This window comes from Epinephelus lanceolatus, chromosome 18 (genome assembly GCF_041903045.1).
Source record: "Epinephelus lanceolatus isolate andai-2023 chromosome 18, ASM4190304v1, whole genome shotgun sequence".
NCBI classification, from domain to species: Eukaryota; Metazoa; Chordata; class Actinopteri; order Perciformes; family Serranidae; genus Epinephelus; species Epinephelus lanceolatus.
Window position 1 is genome coordinate 33,306,091 of NC_135751.1, and position 19,559 is coordinate 33,325,649.

Genomic DNA, 19,559 nt, shown 5'->3' on the forward strand with positions numbered 1-19,559 from the left:
TCCTACAAAGCTTAACTTTTTTATGTAACCTGCCTATTCTGTTGAGGTATCGTCAAAGCAACTTAACACCAGTTTAAAAAAAAACCCAAAAAACTATTCATGAAAGTTTTTCAGAAATAAATTGCTTTATTTGTATTAGCAAATTAAGGCTTTATTTATTTTTGTTTTGTTCATTTGTTAGGTTGTTTTTCTTCCTCTTGTTTCTTCAATGCAATGAATAAGGGTTTTTACAATTATTTTTATTCATTCATTTAAACGTGGTGAATCAGTTTTGGTATCACGCAGCACAAACCTGGTATAACCTCCCAGATTTATTTTTACACTGCCTACTCCACCCTGTAATGACTGCGACCTTATTTCAAAACTTAATTTTAAATAGTTTTAATTAATCACTGCACCTCTTGTCTGCACTTTTGCTATTTTTGATGGTGATTTTTTTTAAATTGTAAATCATTTAGTAATAAATTCTACCTTTTATATCTTTTTTTCCTCTTCACTTTTTCGGTATGTTTTATATTTTATTGCTCTGTAAAGCACTTTGAATTGTGTATGAAATGTGCTATACAAATAAAGCTGCCTTGCCTTAGTTTTATTTTATTTTATTTTATTTTCATTTCGTTTTATTTTATTTATTTTTTCATTTAATTTTATTTTATTATTTTTTTTATTATTTTATTTTGTATACTGCGCGACCGGAGCTTCATGTTGTGCGTACCCGGAACCTTTTAGCGGGGAAGACTTTAACGTGAGGACACTTGTGCAAAGATGTCAGACGTACCGGATAACGCTAATGAGCGTGAGTTTTTAACTAAATATTTTTGTGACTTTTAGACAATATTAATGGTTTCGTAATATGTAATAGTGTTATAACTGTAAGGCTGTTGTCGGTTTTAAACAAACGTATCACTGTTGCTATAGCAACACTACCGTTACCGTTAAATGTTTCTGTTTGCTAGTTTTCAGGGTTTTTACACTCAGGCAGGGTTTCAGTTAGCTAAAATATCATTACAGTTGCATATAAACTGGCACTACTGGGTTGTTTTGAGAGAAAATTAAACAGAAATCGCTTGTGAGGTTCAATGGCGCACTTAATAAACTGTCTCTTATAACGTGACAGCCATTTGATAAATGACAGCGGATCGATATCGCAGAAGTTGCTCAATTTAGCACGAACGAGACATAATAAACACACAGGACTACATATACAGTGCTGAAATCTTTGTTTTATGAGCTGCTACACCACTTGAAATGTTGCTGAGTCACTGTGACGCAGACCTGCAGACTCAGTGTGGAAAATAACAACAGTTACTTTCTGGTTTTTACAGATATTATACTACATTAAACCATACTGTTCTGCTGTGTTGCATTCAGAGATGATATATGCTACACCCCAGTTACATTTAATCTCCTTAACATCCAGTTTACTTTTAATTCTCTATGTAATTAATTTCAGTGTTATTATATATTCACCTTGACATGGTTGGTGTGTTTGTAAACTTAAGTATCTCAACTAGAATATGAAAGAAAGTCCTGTTTGTTTCATCCAAGTTTGAAATGACAGTCCCACCAGCAGGCAGTGTGGGTGAAGAGGTTAGAAAATATGTGCACTCACCTGCCACTTTATTAGGTACACCTTACTAGTACCGGGTTGGACCCCCTTTTGCCTTCAGAATGGCCTTAGGTCTTCTTGGCATAGATTCAACAAGGTGCTGCTGGAAACATTCCTCAGAGATGTTGGTCCATATTGACATGATGACATCACACAGTTGCTGCAGATTTGTCGGCTGCACATCCATGATGAGAATCTCCCGTTCCACCACATCCCAAAGGTGCTCTATTGGACTGAGATCTGGTGACTGTGGAGGCCATTGGAGTACAGTGAACTCATTGTCATGTTCAAGAAACCAGTTTGAGATGATGTGAGCTTTGTGACATGGTGCGTTATTCTGCTGGAAGTAGCCATCAGAAGATAGGTACACTGTGGTCATAAAGGGATGGACACGGTCAGCAACAATACTCAGGTAGGCTGTGGTGTTTAAACCATGCTCAGTTGGTACTAAGAAAATCTCCCCCACACCATTACACCACCAGCAGCAGCCTGAACCGTTGATACAAGGCAGGATGGATCCATGACGCCAAATTCTGACCCTACCATCTGAATGTGGCAGCAGAAATCCAGACTCATCAGACCAGGCAACGTTTTTCCAATCTTCTATTGTCCAGTTTTGGTGAGCCTGTGTGAACTGTAGCCTCAGTTTTCTGTTGTTAGCTGACAGGAGCGGCACCTGGTGTGGTCTTCTGCTGCTGTAGCCCATCTGCTTCAAGGTTGGACGTGTTGTTGCTTCAGAGATGGTCTTCTGCAGACCTTGGTTGTAACCAGTGGTTATTTGAGTTAATGTTGCCTTTCTATCATCTTGAACCAGTCTGGCCATTCTCCTCTGACCTCTGGCATCAACAAGGCTTTTTCACCCAGAGAGAATTTTCTCTGTTTCGGACCATCAGAGCAGCCCAACAACCATGTTCAGAGTCACTTAAATCACCTTTGTTCCCCATTCTGATGCTCAGTTTGAACTTCAGCAGGTCGTCTTGACCATGTTTACATGCCTAAATGCCTCAATGCATTGAGTTGCTGCCTTGTGATTGGCTGATTATCCATTTGCATTAACGAGCAGTTGAACAGGTGTACCTAATTAAGTGGCTGGTGTGTGTAGATCAACCATAGACTTGAGTTTAACTCCAGCAACCAGAACCTGCGTGGTCTGATAAATGCCCCACACTGGTAGTTGCAGTATATTGAATTGTAACCCCTGTAATGTGATACGTAACAGAAAGAGAGCGATGACTGGTTGCTCTGTGTAATCTGTAGATCAAAACCTTGTGTTGGGTGCTCACAGAGAATGGGAAACAACAGGATGCACAGGAAGTCAATCCAGGCACTCCGAAAATATAGAAAACAAGGAAGGAAGTCTTAAAAAGACTTTATTGTTGTGGCTAAACCATTGAAAGAGCCAACATGTTTTGACCACTGCAGGTCTTTGTCAGGGCATAACAAAATATATTAAGTTTTCTATATTTTTGGAGTGACTGGATTGCCTTCTGTGATACCGTGATACCTATCATATCAAACTCTTGCCAATACACTGCCTTATTAAGTGGTAGGCTATGTTTTATTTTTCAGACTGCCCGGGCACACGAAGTGAGCAGGCAGGAAAGTCATCGTCATGTCAGGGCTGTCCCAACCAGAAGATATGTGCCTCCGGAGCCACCAAGGCCCCCGACCCTGGTAAGACTGTTTCTATATCTTCCTATTATTATCATGTGATTTACACAGTTCAGTAAATGCATGTGAGATTATTAGGATGATTTGAATTGAACCAGGAGATGTTTGTAGCTTTAAAATAACCAATTTTTAAGTGAACTCTTGTTCTGTCTCATTTGAGAGTCTTCTCCATTCTTCATCTCTTCCCCCTGTCTCATCTCCAGCCATAGCAGAGATTGGAGTGAAGCTGTCAACAGTCAAACACAAGATCCTCGTGCTGTCTGGGAAAGGAGGAGTGGGGAAGAGTACGTTCAGCGCTCACCTGGCTCACGCCCTGGCAAGTGACAGCATGAAGGAGGTAATCATTTAATTTTTTTGGTTTACACTGCGTAAACCACATAGCCAACAGCCATTTGTTCAAAAACCAAAACCTTTAAAGCCACCAGGCCGTTTGGATGATATTTTTTCTATAGGGGTGTACTGCATGACAGTTTCCTCTTTCAAGGTCAAAACGAGTTCAAACCTGTGTTATGTGGAATTAGTGGGCGCTCTCAAACCCATCTGCTGTTCCCTCAGAAGCTGCGGTTTTCACTGTACCTGAGGTTTAGTCTAAACTCTGTCGCTGTTTCCTGTTGGTGTCAACTTAAGATCACTAGAGGTCACTGCAGGCTTGAGTTAAGAGAGGTACGAGGTCGTAAAGTTCAGTATAATGGCTCCCTTGAAAAGAGATTGTGTATCTCAACCGGACTTACCTAGATAAAAATGGGTTAACTAAAATGAATGAATAAAAATGGTCAGCTTCCTCAACATCAGTTGTCGCTGTAGACATTTGTACAGGATTACAAAACTGAGGTGTAGTTTAAAATCACTTCAGACAGTCACAGACTCTACACTTTTTCTGATCCCTTTCTCTCTCTTTAGGTTGCCCTGCTGGATGTGGATATCTGTGGTCCATCCATTCCTCGTATTATGGGTTTAGAGGGAGAACAGGTGAGTTGTGGGCAATATGACATCACTTATGTTGAGCTGTTACCTCAGAGTAGGTCACTAATCTGTTCTCTTGTGCACAGGTACACCAGAGTGGCTCCGGCTGGTCTCCTGTGGTGAGTCAGTTCAAACCATGCTGCTGTAGTTTGTAATGTTTTATTCCTTTAAGAAGTTGCATGTATCATAAATGTGTGTGTGTGTGTGTGTGTGTGTGTCTTTGTCTGTGTGTCTGTGTGTGTGTGTGTGTGTGTGTGTGTGTGTTGCAGTATGTGGAAGACAACCTGGCAGTCATGTCGATTGGCTTCCTGCTCAGCAGCCCTGATGATGCAGTGATCTGGAGAGGACCCAAGAAGAACGGTATTGTGTATGTGTGTGTGTATGTGTGTGTAAAATGTATCTAACTTCTTCAAGATGTCACACACTTAAAACCTGTGTGGCGTTTGTTTAAAATCAGGGATGATCAAGCAGTTTCTGAGGGATGTCGACTGGGGGGAACTGGATTACCTCATTGTGGACACGCCCCCTGGCACCTCTGACGAACACCTTTCGATCATCCAGTACCTGAGCTCCACCCACGTGGATGGAGCTGTCATCATCACCACACCACAGGTAGCACACACTTAAACATAACCTGAACATTAACAGCGTTTACAGCAACTGTAAAGGGGAATTCCAACATCAAATACTGTCTGCGTCTACTTTCACTCCACCTGATTTGACTACTTGGTCTTCAGTCGGTAACTTTCAACATTTCCCAGAATGATTTTCAGCCACCTGATGTTCATTCAGCTGGTCATTTTTGTGTAATTCCAGAGAGTAATAGTAATAGTGATAGTAAGACTGAAAGCCTAGACGTGATTAACAGACAGAAAATGAGAGAAACGCTCCCTTTACTCAGAACGCAACATGCCACAGCTACCTTGCAACACGCAGCACTCTCAGTGCTGCTGGGGGAAATTGGTATCCCTGCCTCCCTATGTACTCTGCAGTATTATAATGCTTCTAAAGAAAGAACCTGTGTCTTAAATATTCAACAAGCACAACGGGAGAATGCCACATTATGCAATGTACTTGTAAGTGCTTTGACTAAGGAGTGGGATCTCATTTTATCTCACCTGGAAAACCCCTCACTTTGATTACTGCTGTGACCGTCACCAGTCCTCTCTCCACCTACAGGTTTTACCCACAGCTAAATACAGCAAGCCACCTACATGTTTAACCTACAGCTAAATAAAGCAAGTCACCACCCATTGTGGGGGTTATGGAGAGCAATGATGGGAAATGTAATGTGTTTTAAGTGCATGAGGCACGTTAAGAGAAAGTGGGTCTAATGAAATGAGTACATGTTTTCCTACTCTTAACCAAAGAATTTCCTCAGCCTAAACTTCACCACACTGTATTTGCCACATGTCAGTACTGTAGAGATGACCAAAAAATGTTGGAACAGCCAACGTGTTACGGATACAGTACACATGATATGAAAGACATTAATGTCTGAGACATTAATGAAACATGTCGATAGTCTGCATTATGTTCACACTAAATGTATTTTGTTATTGCAAAACTGTGAGTATGTAAAGTTTATTTATAGAGATACAAGATGCTGAACAATAAAAACACTAAAGAAAAATAACAATAAAACCGAGAAACAGGAAATAAAACACATCAAAACTGTACAGAGAATAAAAATATAAAGGCATTAAAATTGCACAGAAGTCAAGTCCACATTATGAGACAAATGGTGTGTCTCAAATCACATACTTCCGTTAGGACACTTCCATGTCGTATATTATGTCCCCTATGTACTTATTGGCATAGTGCGCGATGTCGACAGGGTAATGTTTTCTCAAACCAAACACAGCCGTTGTGCACTCACCGGAAATGACCACCGCAAATTAGCTAGTTAGCAAACTAGCATTAGCATTTGCGTTATCGTTTGCGGTACCAAATCATTACAGACTGCTAAATTAACCCAATAAACATACTGCTGGCTTATACCTGACAACAGTATAGTGGTGCTTAGTGCAAAAAAACACATGTATAACTTACATTTTTACAATGCAGCGACGTTCACGGTCGCACAGTTTGAAAAGTGGCCCCTCCCCTTCTGCTACGTAGCCAAGATGGCGACCATTGAGGGTGAGAAGTGTCCATAGTTCCACACTCAACTTCTTGACCGTTTTGAGGGCACCATCCGGGTACTCACAGTGCACTGCATTTTTCCATACTTCTCAGTGTGAATGCACTTATGCACTCAAAATATTTTAAGTACAGAAGTACGCAATTTGAGACACAGCAAAAGTGTTTACAAAAGAAATGAGTTTTTAACAGTTTCTTTAGAATATTCTCTGACTTAGTGTTTTTAATATCTATGGGATGACAGTTGCAGAGCTACAGCTGCAAAAGCATGATCTTTTTTTTTTTTTTGGCCAAGATTTCGGGACAGCCAGAGGCCTTGGTCAGAAGGCCTGAGGGACCTAAGTCGTCCCACCTTAGCCAGGGGACACAGTAATTGAAGAATGTAAAGTGGGGCCAGTCTGTGTAGTGCTTTATAGGTGACCAAAAGAATTCTAAAATCATTCAACATCCTATGGGTAACCAGTGTAGAGCAGCCAATACAGGTGTTATGTGTGGCCTCCGTCATGTATTTGTTAGAAGTCTAGCAGCCACATTTTGGACCAAGGTGAGACACAGAACAGCTCAGGGTGGTGAACAGTGAGTTACAATAATCAAGACAATAGGAAACTAAGACATGACAGATTTGTTCCAGATCTTAAAAGATAATGCAGCTTTGATTTCGTCAGTGTTTCTTAGTTAAGATAAACCAGACGGGACCACGTTCTTTACATGCAGGTGTTGGTCAAAGAAGACTCCCATTAGCATTTGCAGCCAATGGAGATGAAACTATCAAGATTTCAAATAATGATTACTGTTCTCAGTATTATCATGCTGTTGTTAAAATGTGCTGATCATGTCCAGAAAGTACTGATACACACGCTCATCTTCAAAAACCCTCAATAAGCTCCAGTATATCCAGAGCTATGCTGCTCAGCTGCTCACCCACTCTCACACACCGTGACTACACCACCCTCCTTCTCCATAAGCTCCACTGGCTCCCCATCCCCAGAGAATCCACCTCAAAATCCTCCTCATAACATTACAAAGCCCTCAATAACCAGGCCCCTCCCTACCTGTCTGAGCTCCTCCATCTTCACACTCCCACCGACACACTCCACTCTGCCAATGCCAACCTCTGATGCTCGTCTGTTTTTTGTTTTGTCCCTGAATTTGTAAATCGTATTTGAGTGCCAATGTATTATTATTACTATTATTGAAATGATTTCACCAACAAATAAAATGAGCAGCACTTTCAGTTTGCATAGATAATAAAACAATACCATAGCCAACACCTGCACCAACATCAACATATGAAAACCATATCAGACGTGCATTAATCAACATAAAGACAGCCTGTCTTTGAAATCCTTGCTTAGTCACTGTGTCACTGCAAATGAGGACATGGAGCCATTAGCATCACTGGGTTTGCATGCTGCACGTCCCCTATGTCAACAAGGGAACAGCAATTTGCATGCTGCAGCTGCGTCAGGGAGACTGTTGCTAACTTTGGTCGATGTTGTGCGGTAATCAAACATGAGATTAATAATAATTCAGGGTTGAAACGGTTATACTATCCACCGGGAATTTTACAGTCCAGTCATGAAATTGGTAGCTGTTCATCTCTAGCTGCATATTTTGGCTGAAATACTCTCAGGGTCTAAATTAAGGACTTCTGTTCTGTCTTGGTTAAGCTGGAGGAAGCTGTATGACAATTCTTGATAGCAGTTAAACAGTATAGTCTTGTAGTTACAGGAGAACTGTTGGCAGTAAAGTAATCCCAGTGTGTCCTTTAAGCAATAACTTGCAGCTGTTGTTTCCCTGTCACCATTTTTACATCTGCAAATTGCAGCTACCATGTGGCAACCAACAGAGGATGCTATTGTATCATAAACCCATAAAAAGTCAGTGCTACAGTGTGACTACACAAGCTGTCACGGCACCATATAAAGCCATAACCTAGCATGTTTAGTGGTTATTTGTTTATACACAACACAATAAAAGTAGTGAAATGTCAGCCAGACTGTAGATAAAATACAAAACAGTTGTTGGGAGGAAGAAAAAAAACTGTGTATTATATAATAGCTATAGAAGGTGTGAAATCTATGCATTCATTGTACAGACACACATAAACAGAACACAACACTGGCAGGCTTTAGCTGCTGACTACCCAGGATTTCTTACTGTTATCTGGTTTGACTTACCCTAACATTGGCCGTCCAGTATTAAAAAGCTGGTTATCAGCTAGTTCAGTCAACTCTGGGTTTTCCTCTCCAGCCACGAGTGTGTTCATGTGAAAGATGCAGGGGTGTTAATTACGAACAACATCATCAGTACCATGATTGAAGTAGGCTGCTTCATGTCACATGAGTGAAAGGTACTGAAAGTGTCTGTGACTGCGAGACAGTAAAATGTCATTGGCGTGGGATGTAAACGATACTCTGTAATGTTATAAAAGAAATATTGAAAATACTATGATGAATATGTCACATGAAACACTTTAAGGTGATGCCAGACTGTTTCTGCTGCTGAAATAAAGGGTGGAAAAGTTGCCTCGTTAATGACTGATGAGGTCTATCTGACTGAAGTGTTGCATTTATAATAACAGAAGCCAATTAACAGTGTGTGGATCATTTTGTTATTGTTATTTAGAGCTGCAGTGGTGGAATCAGAGTGTAAAAGTAGCAGCACTATCACTGTGGACTAAAATAAACTTTGTGTAAGTTAAAATCCTGCTAAATTTATGTGTGTAGTGCTGCAAAGATCTCTCTGTTCGTTGACCTCCTATTATCACTGACCTCTAACAATATATAGGTTACTTTTTTCTACCTGAGATTCCAAAATTTCATCCATGGATACTTTTTCTTCAGTGATCTGATTGGTCAGAGGTCGGGTTGTTGACAGGCTGTGATACGATACCATGAACATTACCTGCCCCGGAGCAGCATAAGTTATCACAGTGATTTATCCCGATGAAAACAGAACCAGCTTTGTAGCACTGAAAACCCAGAGTTAACCCTGAAGTTACCTCGCTACCTCCAAATCCTGCTTCGTCTTACAGGCCTTAGGTTAGATAACGACGTCAAGGACACACACCAGTATAAGGTGTGGGGGTGTTTACGAAACAGGCACCAAGAAGTCTGATGTCACAGCAACCATATAGACTCACAGATACACATGTATCCACATCATACTGTATGCATGCATACTGTAAATTTGCCCATATAGTCTTAAATGCAGACAGTGTAAAAATGATGCTCCAGTGTCCCTGCTCTCTGACCCTGATCTTTGTTAACAGCCGATCGCAAATGAATCACATAAACACTTAATTCCTGTGCTGTTCCCCACTGTTTATGTACAGTATCAATGAGAGGCTAAAGATTAGCTAGTATCAAAGTCTGTTAGCTTGTTAACATGCTAAAAATCCACTGTGTTCAGGTTCACAATCTGTGCCAAAGCCACAGAGTTGTGAAGACTGTTAGTTGCAGTAGATTGTAAAGTCTTTTATCCCTGTCCAGCGTTTGTCACAATGAACTTGTGTCATTATTTAAGAGCCCCGAAATCAATCAAGTTTTACTGTATTTGGTGAAAGACGTGATCTGAGTAAACACATCCTCATACTTAAATTAGGCCTGGACTTGTGAGGTCAGACAGTAGGAGAGTCACTTCCTCATCCCTTCAGCTCTCACTTAACCAAAACTAACCACACACGAGGTGGGAATTACCCAAATAAAGTAGCCTGTCTGCTTTAATGTCAAGTGACAAGTTGCTGATCTCTTTATCAAAGAGAAGGATTTTTTACACTCGAACATTTCCACACATTTCCACGTGAGAGCTGCTCAGTTTATCGGGGCTAACTGCTTCTCTCAAGGGAACGACTTGTGAGGGAAGGGAAAGCAATGTTCGCTCTGTTTACCAGTGTTTTCGTCTCCTCCCCGTCTCTGTTGTCCTCATCTTGTCTCTCTCCTTCCTCTCTTGCTTTGCCTTTCTCTTTCTTTCTTTCTTTCTTTCTTTCTATTTCTGTTTCTCGCTGTCTAGGAGGTATCGCTGCAGGATGTGCGAAAGGAGATCAGGTTCTGCAAGAAGGTGAAACTGCCCATCATCGGAGTGGTGGAGAATATGAGTGGCTTCGTTTGTCCTTCATGCAAGGTCACTGACAGATGCACACGCGCCTACACAGTGATGCAAACACACAGTCAGACACACACAAAAGAAACTGGTAACTATCTAATATGATGAAAGGCAATACAAGCAGAGGTTTGGACAGTTTTTGCCAAATGACCTCAGGACACACACAACAAAGAGGAGCAGTTGTTGATGGAGATGGTAAAACCAACGTGACCACAGAGTTGTCACTTCATCTGTTATAGCAAAACAAGTTAATACTGGCCTCCCTTGAAGTCTGATTAGGTCAAAACACCAGCTTGCACTGTGACACACAGACTTTGAGAGAGTTGCAGAGTGAGCATGCAGTGCACAGGTTTTCTCAACCACATGCAGCTCACTTTTGAAACCCACAAAATCAACCAAGACCTATGTGCTTTCTTCATGTCTGATGTGTTTTTCTTCTTGGTATTTTTGTCCTCTGAGATGATATTCTTGGTGAGAGACTTTGTACAGAATAGGGCTGGGCAATATGGCCAGAAATTCATATCTCAGTATTTACAGGCAGACTGGTGATACACTATATATATCTTGGGATTTTCTACAAAATGGGCTACATGTTTTCAGCTGCAAGTCAAAGTCACATTTGAGATGTCACAAGCACTTTTATAAAAACAGACTGTGATCAAAATAAGACAGGCAAAGACAGGGGTTTTTCCCCCCTGTTTGAAAATATATAGCTGCACAACATGTAAATGAAAATGATATGTTAACTTTTTGCACACAGCACTGGAGCTACAGAGGTTTTAAAGGTTTGCACCACAGGATACAAAACTATAACACGAGTGTTAAAGTATCAAGTAGGCCTAAATCCTTTATAGTTTAGAACAAGTCACAGCTCCACGGACCTGCTTCTCCCTCTGTTGTTGTGTCAGATCCCGGTTCCCACTTGGACTGTGTCTCTCCTACTGTTTCCCACGGAGTTCTGCCCCATTTGAAAGGCGAAGGAAGCCCGTATGTGGAAAGACGTCGCCTCCAAGATGTATAATGTGTATTATAGAAGAGAAACACACATTTCAGGACCGCTGACTTGTATCATAGGAACAGACATGTCCTGTGATTTTCAGCCTCCTTTCATATTTAATAGAGGGGGGAACAATACCTGACAGTCATATTCTCAGCTGTCAGGATGTGCCTGCTGTAAAGGGGAAATATAATCATAGAAGGCTGAAAATCACAGGACATGTCTGTTCTGATTATACAAGTCAGCAGTGTAAAGCTCAAGCATGTGGGGGCCTCCTTTCATATTTGATAGAGGGGGGCAGGGTTTCTAAAAGTACAGCTGTCAAGATGCCCCAGCCACAGGCCTTTGCCACCTTGGTCTTGAAAAAACCCAGGGAAAACCCCGTCTTTGTCTGCGTTATATACGTCTTGTATATGAAACGTCTGAGTTGTCGCTGCATTTTCTTAAACACATCTGTCACCTGCATCCAGGTGCTGGCTCAATGTCACAAAATAGACTCCAACTACCGAGAGGAACGGTGACACGCTACGATCGAACCTCACACACAAACTAGTAGCGCAGCGCTGCATTGCACATGTGCTGCGGTAATGTCAGCTCACAGACTGATTCAGCGTAGCATGTGCAACATACAGACTGATGTCACACTGTAGACTAAATTAACAGACAGATTAAACAGAGGAGCAGCTCTGTGTCTCTCTGAGTGTTGCTGGAGAGTGAGTGAGTGATAAACTTTCATGTAATGTAACATAACATCCAATTCAATTCAGTTCAGTTCAATTTTATTTACAAAGCCCAATATCACAAATCACAGTTTGCCTCAGAGGGCTTTACAGTATATGACATCCCTCTGTCCTTCGGATCCTCATAGCGGATAAGGAGAAAGTCCCTACTAAAATAAAGAGGAGATTCTTCATTCTCCAATATCGTAGATAAGAAAATCTACACAGTATGATAACCATCAACTTTTATATCACGGTATTCCTTGAAACCGGTATATCACCACAACCCTAATAGTGACATCATCAAAGTAGTGTCACATGTGGCTTTGAGACTGCATGTTTACAACAGAAAGCCTGTGTTACAAACTTTAAATGTAGCATTTAAAAGATGCTATTAGTTTCCAAATGCAGTGTTTGTGGTGCTTGACTCATTCGAGGGACTAAAAATCAGGATATCTCAGCCTCAGCTTCTCAATTTTGACCGCTCAGTTTTTAATCTGTCTCGTGAGTAACCCAACTTCATGACAGTAAAATGCTAAATTGCCTCCAAGCACGTGTGGCTTTTAATTTTGGCACCTGGTTTGGTTTTAATCTCAGTCCGATAAAAAGTTAGATAAGTTTCGGTCAAAGTTTAGTCATTAAATGTTTGTTACTTTCGTCCAGTTATTGTAAATGAAATGTTTATCTGATTTTAGTCATGCATTATTTTTATGTCTTCGAAGCATTTTGAGGTCACAGCTGTCACAGTTTTTGTTTTGTGCAGTTACAGCAGTTACATATATGACTTACAGTTCCCGTCACTCCCAAGGTTAGAGGAAAAGGCAGTGTTCACACACCCACAGTGTCTTATCCCTCTGCTCTCAGTGGCACAATGGACTGAATCTCCTCAGTGAATACTGTTATCACTTCCAAACTTTGGCTGCTCATTTAATCAGAGTTCTTGTTTTCAAAGGGTTTTTTATTTAGTTTTACTCTTTGTTGTTGCCGTGAAAAAAAGGTTGTCAAAGAATGTTTTGTCGTAGTGAAAATAATGCTGGTGTACATCTTGAAAAGATCTGAGAAAAGGCCTTTTGAAGTAGCAAACAGCTTCAGTTTGTGAACTAAAAATTAGCTGTTAATGCTTTATGTTGTGTCCCATGTGTCCCACAGACATGCCAAATGTTGAAAAGTTCCTATGTAACTTAGGTTCCACAGAATCTGAAGTGCAAACATTGATTTTTCTTTGTCCTCTCTGTTGTAGAACACGTCACAGATCTTCCCTCCCACCACCGGGGGCGCCGAGCGGATGTGTGCAGATCTAAATCTGCCCCTGTTAGGAAAGGTACCTCTGGACCCCAGGATAGCACGAAGCTGCGACGAGGGCAGGTCTTTCCTAAATGTAGTGCCTGACTCTCCTGCTGCTCAAGTCTACCAGAGTATTGTGCAGAGTAAGTGTTTTACAGGAATACATACCCACCACACACGCATATACACGAGCATCTCCGATGTCAGTTTCGTCACCTTTCACATCATATCGTACATTTTGTTACATTCTAGAGAAAGGAAGTTAGACACAAAAATGACTTCCAGTGAAGTCCCTTGTTGTTTTTGATGACTAGATGATTTGCTTAACATCCCAATTCCCGATTAAATGTAACGAAAGAAGAAGTGATCACTTCACAAATGGGAAGCAGTCGACTAAAGGGGAAGAAGGCGAGATCAAAATTCAATAACTGTACTTAAAGCATGAGATTAAAGTTGAATAGTTAAATGTGGTTTGTGTCACAGATGATTCACAGTCGTTAGCAGGCAGTTCATGAAAAGCAAAAACACACAAAGACGTTAAAACACAGAGTTGTATTTCTTTGCGTTCTTGGGAATCCTCATCAAGCTCATCATTGTCTTCCTCCTCTGCTCTCTCCTCCTCCAGGTATAAAGGACTACTGTTCCAACCGTGTGACAGAGGAGCAGAGCGCCGCCTGAACCCACTGATGGCGGCCATGTTGGACCAGAACACTGAGAGAGATCACATGATAAGAGTGTGGTAGCAATAATGAACTAGTGAATAAGAAACACACACAAAGCTAATGGCCTCCCAGAATGATCTCAACATGATAATCAGTCTTGACAGGCAGCAGCTTGCAAACCACTTTGGTGAAGTATTGGGGATAAAAAAAAATCGGAAATAAAGAGAAAAAATGTTGTAATGATGGGTGGGCTTATCAAAAACAAAAAGCACTAGGTCCTAATTTTAAACACGAATGCTTGCATCTAAAAAATAAATAGCATATAAATTCAAACTACCACTCTGGAGATACTTTGTATATGACATTTTATACTTACGCTGAGATAAAATACACTTTTAAATCTCTGAGGAAAAATCAATATATTGATATAAGGCTTTTTGAAATGTTTATCTTAAAGGATAAAGCTGGAGATATTATTCTTATTTATGTTATTGTCTTACAAATTCCATAAAAAGACCAAAACCCAACAATGTGTTGTGCTGTTTCTCAATTGACCTTTTGCTAAGCCCCGCACCTTTGTGATGGTCAGACAAGCTGTCGCAGTAAGCATGGAGCCCACACTGTAACTAACTGCACTTCCTGAAGAAATATTATCATATTTTTGGAGAAATGAAAGAGTGATTCCAGAGAGAAGCAGACAGAGGGATCTAGAGTCTGTGTTTGAAGGATATATCCAGGATGTCAAACTGATTCAGCAGCAACAACAGGTTAAAAAGACAAAGATAGTTGGAAGCTAAAGCCGAACTATAGGCTACAGATCACAGTGTAAAAGTGAACTACCACATCACTGCTGATCGCCACACAAGACAATGAATATAAAGGGAAACTTTGCTGATATTGAACCAGCTGTGTGGCATCGCAGTGTGTGCAGATGAACTGTGTTTGGCTTCACCCCGTGCTGCTGCCAGCACCCGGACATCCACCGCCAGATGGGCAGGGATCTCTGGGGGAAGCCAAACAACGTTCATCTGCACACAGTGCGATGACACAGTGTGGTGAATATCAGCAAAGTTTCCCTGCTTTCCTTCACTGGTTCCTGTACAGCAGGGTCGGTCTTTGTTTCACTGTTATAATCATTAAAAAGCAAAAGCAGCATGTGTATACATTCAGTAGGCTATATCTTCAGTAGCTAGCTGGCTAACCCTACACTTTTCAGGGTTTGATTTTGGTTTTGGAACAGGGAAGAAACGTATATCTTTTTCCAACCTCTCCAGGTAACGAGTATCATTAATACATGACGTGCCCCAGACACAACATTTAGCTCCAAATCCACAAAACCAGCCTGACAATGAAGGAAATCTGAAATGATTGCATTAGAGTCAATGGACCACAGCTGTGTTAGACCCTGGTCTGAGCAGACCTGATGCTATGTTATGATTGGTCAGTGTGCGTCCGGGGGCGGGATTTAGCGAAGGGTCAATTCTGTCAGCAGTGCACAGGTTCTGCTGTATGTGGTTCTAGGTGACAAGCCCATGGGTTAACACTGAAGATATATACTTATTCTGTAACAGCTGGGCACTCTACATTTTCTAAATATGGACTCAAATGGTCGCAAATAGTGCATTTACTGGGAACTATTTTCAGCTGCGGATGAATACACATTTGGGGCCCTATCTCACACCCAACACAAAGTGCCACACAGAGCAGTGTAACTGTCATTGCTAGTTTCAGGCCAGCACAGCTGTCATTTTCATGGCCAGCAGCCACATTGTGCAAATGTATTTGTACCCATCTGTGTAGGTCTTAAAATGAGCTGTGGTTAGGTACATTGTTTGCACACTGCTGTTTTGAGGAGGCAAAAAGCAACTGTGCCATTTACTAATAAAAAAAACCTGCTCTAAAGTGAGAATGGCACAGTATCGTCCTATTTAAAAGGCACGTAACTCAGAGAGTAAGGTGCACCAGCATAAATGGGCTCACAACACGCATACAGTCCACTTGTTACGCACACAGGGAGCATCAAGCTTCTGTTTGTTCTGACTCCTGACATCATTACATCTTCTCTGGCGTTCATTGTTTCAGTAAGATGAAATGAGCCAAGCTGACGATGTGTAGCATCTTCATATTAGCAAAAGTTTGAACATTTATATTTGTATGTGCGCTCTCAACAGCTAATTAATGTTAGCTCAAGTGGGTAGTCAACACTCCGGTTTTATACATCCAAAAAAATGAACTGCTTGGCAAAAAGACCAGGCGTCTAATTAAGACAGGCCTATATTTGTCAAAATGTGTAGCTACACCAGGCTAGTAAAAGGGACCGGGCGTTTAATTTAAGTTTTACGGTATATCACTTTCGGCACTGTGCGGCTGTTGTGGTGATGCCAGGAGATCAGGACACACTCAACGCTGCCGCCTCCAAGCACCTCAGGTAGCACTGGGGGATTCCTGCTGCCCCTGGTTCACTCGTGGGTTTTCACTTCGCTCAGGAGCAGATCTGTTTCCTCAGCAGAAAACTGCTCGCTTCTCCAATTTGTCACATCTGCAATTAAATAGCAGTGCGCCAGGCACCAGGCGCCAGGTGCAGCGAGCCTGGCTTTTAAAGGGAATGAGAGATGATACTGATTTGTTGAAGTCATGTTACACCTAAAACACACCCATGATCAATAAAAGAATTAAATACAACCCCTCTGCCCCTTGCACCTCAGTTTGTGCCCGGATTATTATGCGCTGTTTAGCTAGCAAAGTGGAGCTTGATGCCCTAAATGCACTTGCACCATGCACTCTAGACCATGCACATCATTTAAATGGGGTCTGTGGTGTTCCAGCTTTCATAGCAGCAGGACAGGATTGCACTCAGGATTGACTCAAAATAAAAAGTACATGTCTTTCAGTGCAGCGGTGGCGCAATGATGTGTTTTTAATGGAGTTCTGCAATGCGGAGGAAACTACATGAGGCATTAAATACTTAATTGATCCATTTATTGTTGTTTTTGGTCCCAGCATGGAATTTGTTGACGATAAGATGTAGAATATCACCAGACTTATTCTTTCATCTTAGAGTATATGTGGGGACCTGAGCAGTGCCACAGGCTCAGTCTGTCAGGGCGCTACATGTCATGTAGACATCTTACAATATGTATTATGCACTTTGTCTGAGAATGAGACTGTTGCGGATGCTGTGGTGCGTCCTGAGATACCGAATATATCCACTTAGTTCCTTTAGTCGATGAAAAGAGGTAGAGACTCTCACCATTATGCTGTAGTAAGGAAGGTGCTATTTGGGGAAGTTAAATGTCAGATCAGGTAGTAAATCAAGCAGTCATGTGAAACATTTAACCATTTCCTACAAGGACATTTAGCAGCCCTGAATCGTGATAGTGTATCCACTGACCCTCACTGTGCGTGGTTGCAGTGAATCGATTGTAAGAAGGGAGATAAAGTCAAATGATGGTACCGTCAAGGGGATTTAAACCTGGTTTATCACTTCCTCTAAATATAAAGCACAGTATCATCGTCATAGTATAAAATCTTAACTTCCCATGTGCTTTCTCAGTCACTAAAATCATTCCACATTTAAAATGAGGAGGCTTTACGGAGATTATAACCTTCCAAGCAACGTAGATGGTTTGCCTTGTTTTCAGCAGATCTAGTGGTTTTAAAAATGTGAATGTGTGAATCTGGGAGAGCTACATAGATTACTCCGTCTGAGATATGCAAACTGTGCATACAGTATGTGGAACTTTAACTTTCTCATTTACATTTCAGAGCCACTGACTCAATTGTGCAGAATTTAAAAAATGTTTTCACACATAAAACTGAAGGCAAAATCTTTGATTTTCTTCAAGTTCAGATGTAGCTAGGACTGCAGTAATTCAGTTGTTCCTGATTCACAGTAAATATGTTTTTGGATGAGATTTTTCATTTGTTATACACGATTGTTTCAGACACATTTTGGTTAGTGTAATGCACTTGCTTTAACTGATTTATGAAATAGATTACCAAACATGAAATGACCTGTAATGATTTTTCAGTCAAAATGATTAAACTCCTAATGCAGGATTAATTGCAATAACCTTGTCTTTAATATTAAAACCCTCACTCTGAGTCTTTTTCCAATATATTCCACTCATAATAATATTGGTTATGTGTACAGTGTTAGTCAAAGTGGTGTGAACACAGTCTCACCAGGTCTGTAGTGCCCCAGTCTTGCCACCATGTGTTATTTGTGTATGCATGTACAAGTGTCTGTGTGTGTACTTTGCCTTACATGGTCGTAGTTCCTCCCTGGTTCACTAAAAAACACATGTGAAACTGCATCTGCATCCTGCTAACAGACAAAACAACAGCAGCCCAAAGCCACACATGATGTTTTTCTCACACAAAGCTCTACTTTTATTTTATGATCGCACCGGCTGCGGTCAGGTGAGTTATAGAAGTATGTCTTTAAGGAAACCTTATACTGAGGGTACAAAATAGTTTTTCTCACCAAATAAGAATAGTGAAAGCAGCACACTGGACTGTTTAATATGGAAGATTATTAACAAATTATTTCACCTGCCTTAAAAAGCATCAGCAGCAACACCAATGAGCACCAGCAAATTTAAATGTCTTGACCCTCAATCATCATTAAAGGGTAAGTTTGCCCCAAAATCAAAAATACATATTTTACCTCCCACCTGTAGTGCTATTTATTAGTCTAGATTGCTTTGGTGTGAGTTGCCGAATGTTGGAGATATCGGCTATAGAGATGTCTGCCTTCTCTCCAATATAATGGAACTAGATGGCACTCGGCTTGTGGTGCGCAAAGCCACCAAAAATACTCAACAGCAATGTCTCTTTCCAGAAATCATGACCTGGTTACTCAAGATAATCCATGTTTCATGTATCATTTCATATCAGGAACTATTTTGTTTCTACTGAACTACATCCGCCTACCGTGTCACTGCGCAGAAGGAAGAGTGCATCTACTGCTAGCTCACCTAGCACCACTGATCTAGCTAACGTTACAGCTCAGCAGAAGAGAACACCATTAATATTTACATATGGAGCTGTCCTCTCATCCATGAGTAGATGCACGCTTCCTTCTGCGCAGTGATACAGTTGGCAGGTGTATGTCGATAGCAAGAAAACAGTTCCTACATGAAACTGCTCACAACAAGGTCTGTGAATTATCTTGAGTAACCGGGTCTTGATTTTTGAGTTTTTCAAAAGCATTTGAGCACCACAAGCCGAGTGCCATCTAGTTCCATTATATTGGAGAGAAGGGAGACATCTCTACGGCTGATGTCGCCAACACCTGGCAACTCACACCAAAACGTTTTGGTGTGAACTCCCTTTGACTTTCCAGGTATGCTCTGCTGTGGCGCTGTAGGTGTGGCACAGGTCATACAAAGGAAATGAAGTGC

At 41.1% G+C, this 19,559-nt stretch overlaps 1 protein-coding gene across 1 annotated transcript; it reads left to right on the top strand.

Moving 5' to 3' along the window:
• The first annotated feature begins 680 nt into the window (after positions 1–680).
• nubp1 (nucleotide binding protein 1 (MinD homolog, E. coli)) lies at positions 681–14,681 on the top strand. Its single transcript, XM_033643831.2, has 10 exons — positions 681–796; positions 3,179–3,283; positions 3,484–3,617; positions 4,181–4,249; positions 4,330–4,362; positions 4,513–4,603; positions 4,701–4,855; positions 10,400–10,510; positions 13,449–13,635; positions 14,118–14,681. The coding sequence occupies exons 1-10, from the start codon at positions 766–768 to the stop codon at positions 14,168–14,170; spliced, it is 969 nt and encodes a 322-aa protein (XP_033499722.1). The 5' UTR covers positions 681–765; the 3' UTR covers positions 14,171–14,681.
• The last annotated feature ends 4,878 nt before the right edge of the window (positions 14,682–19,559 follow it).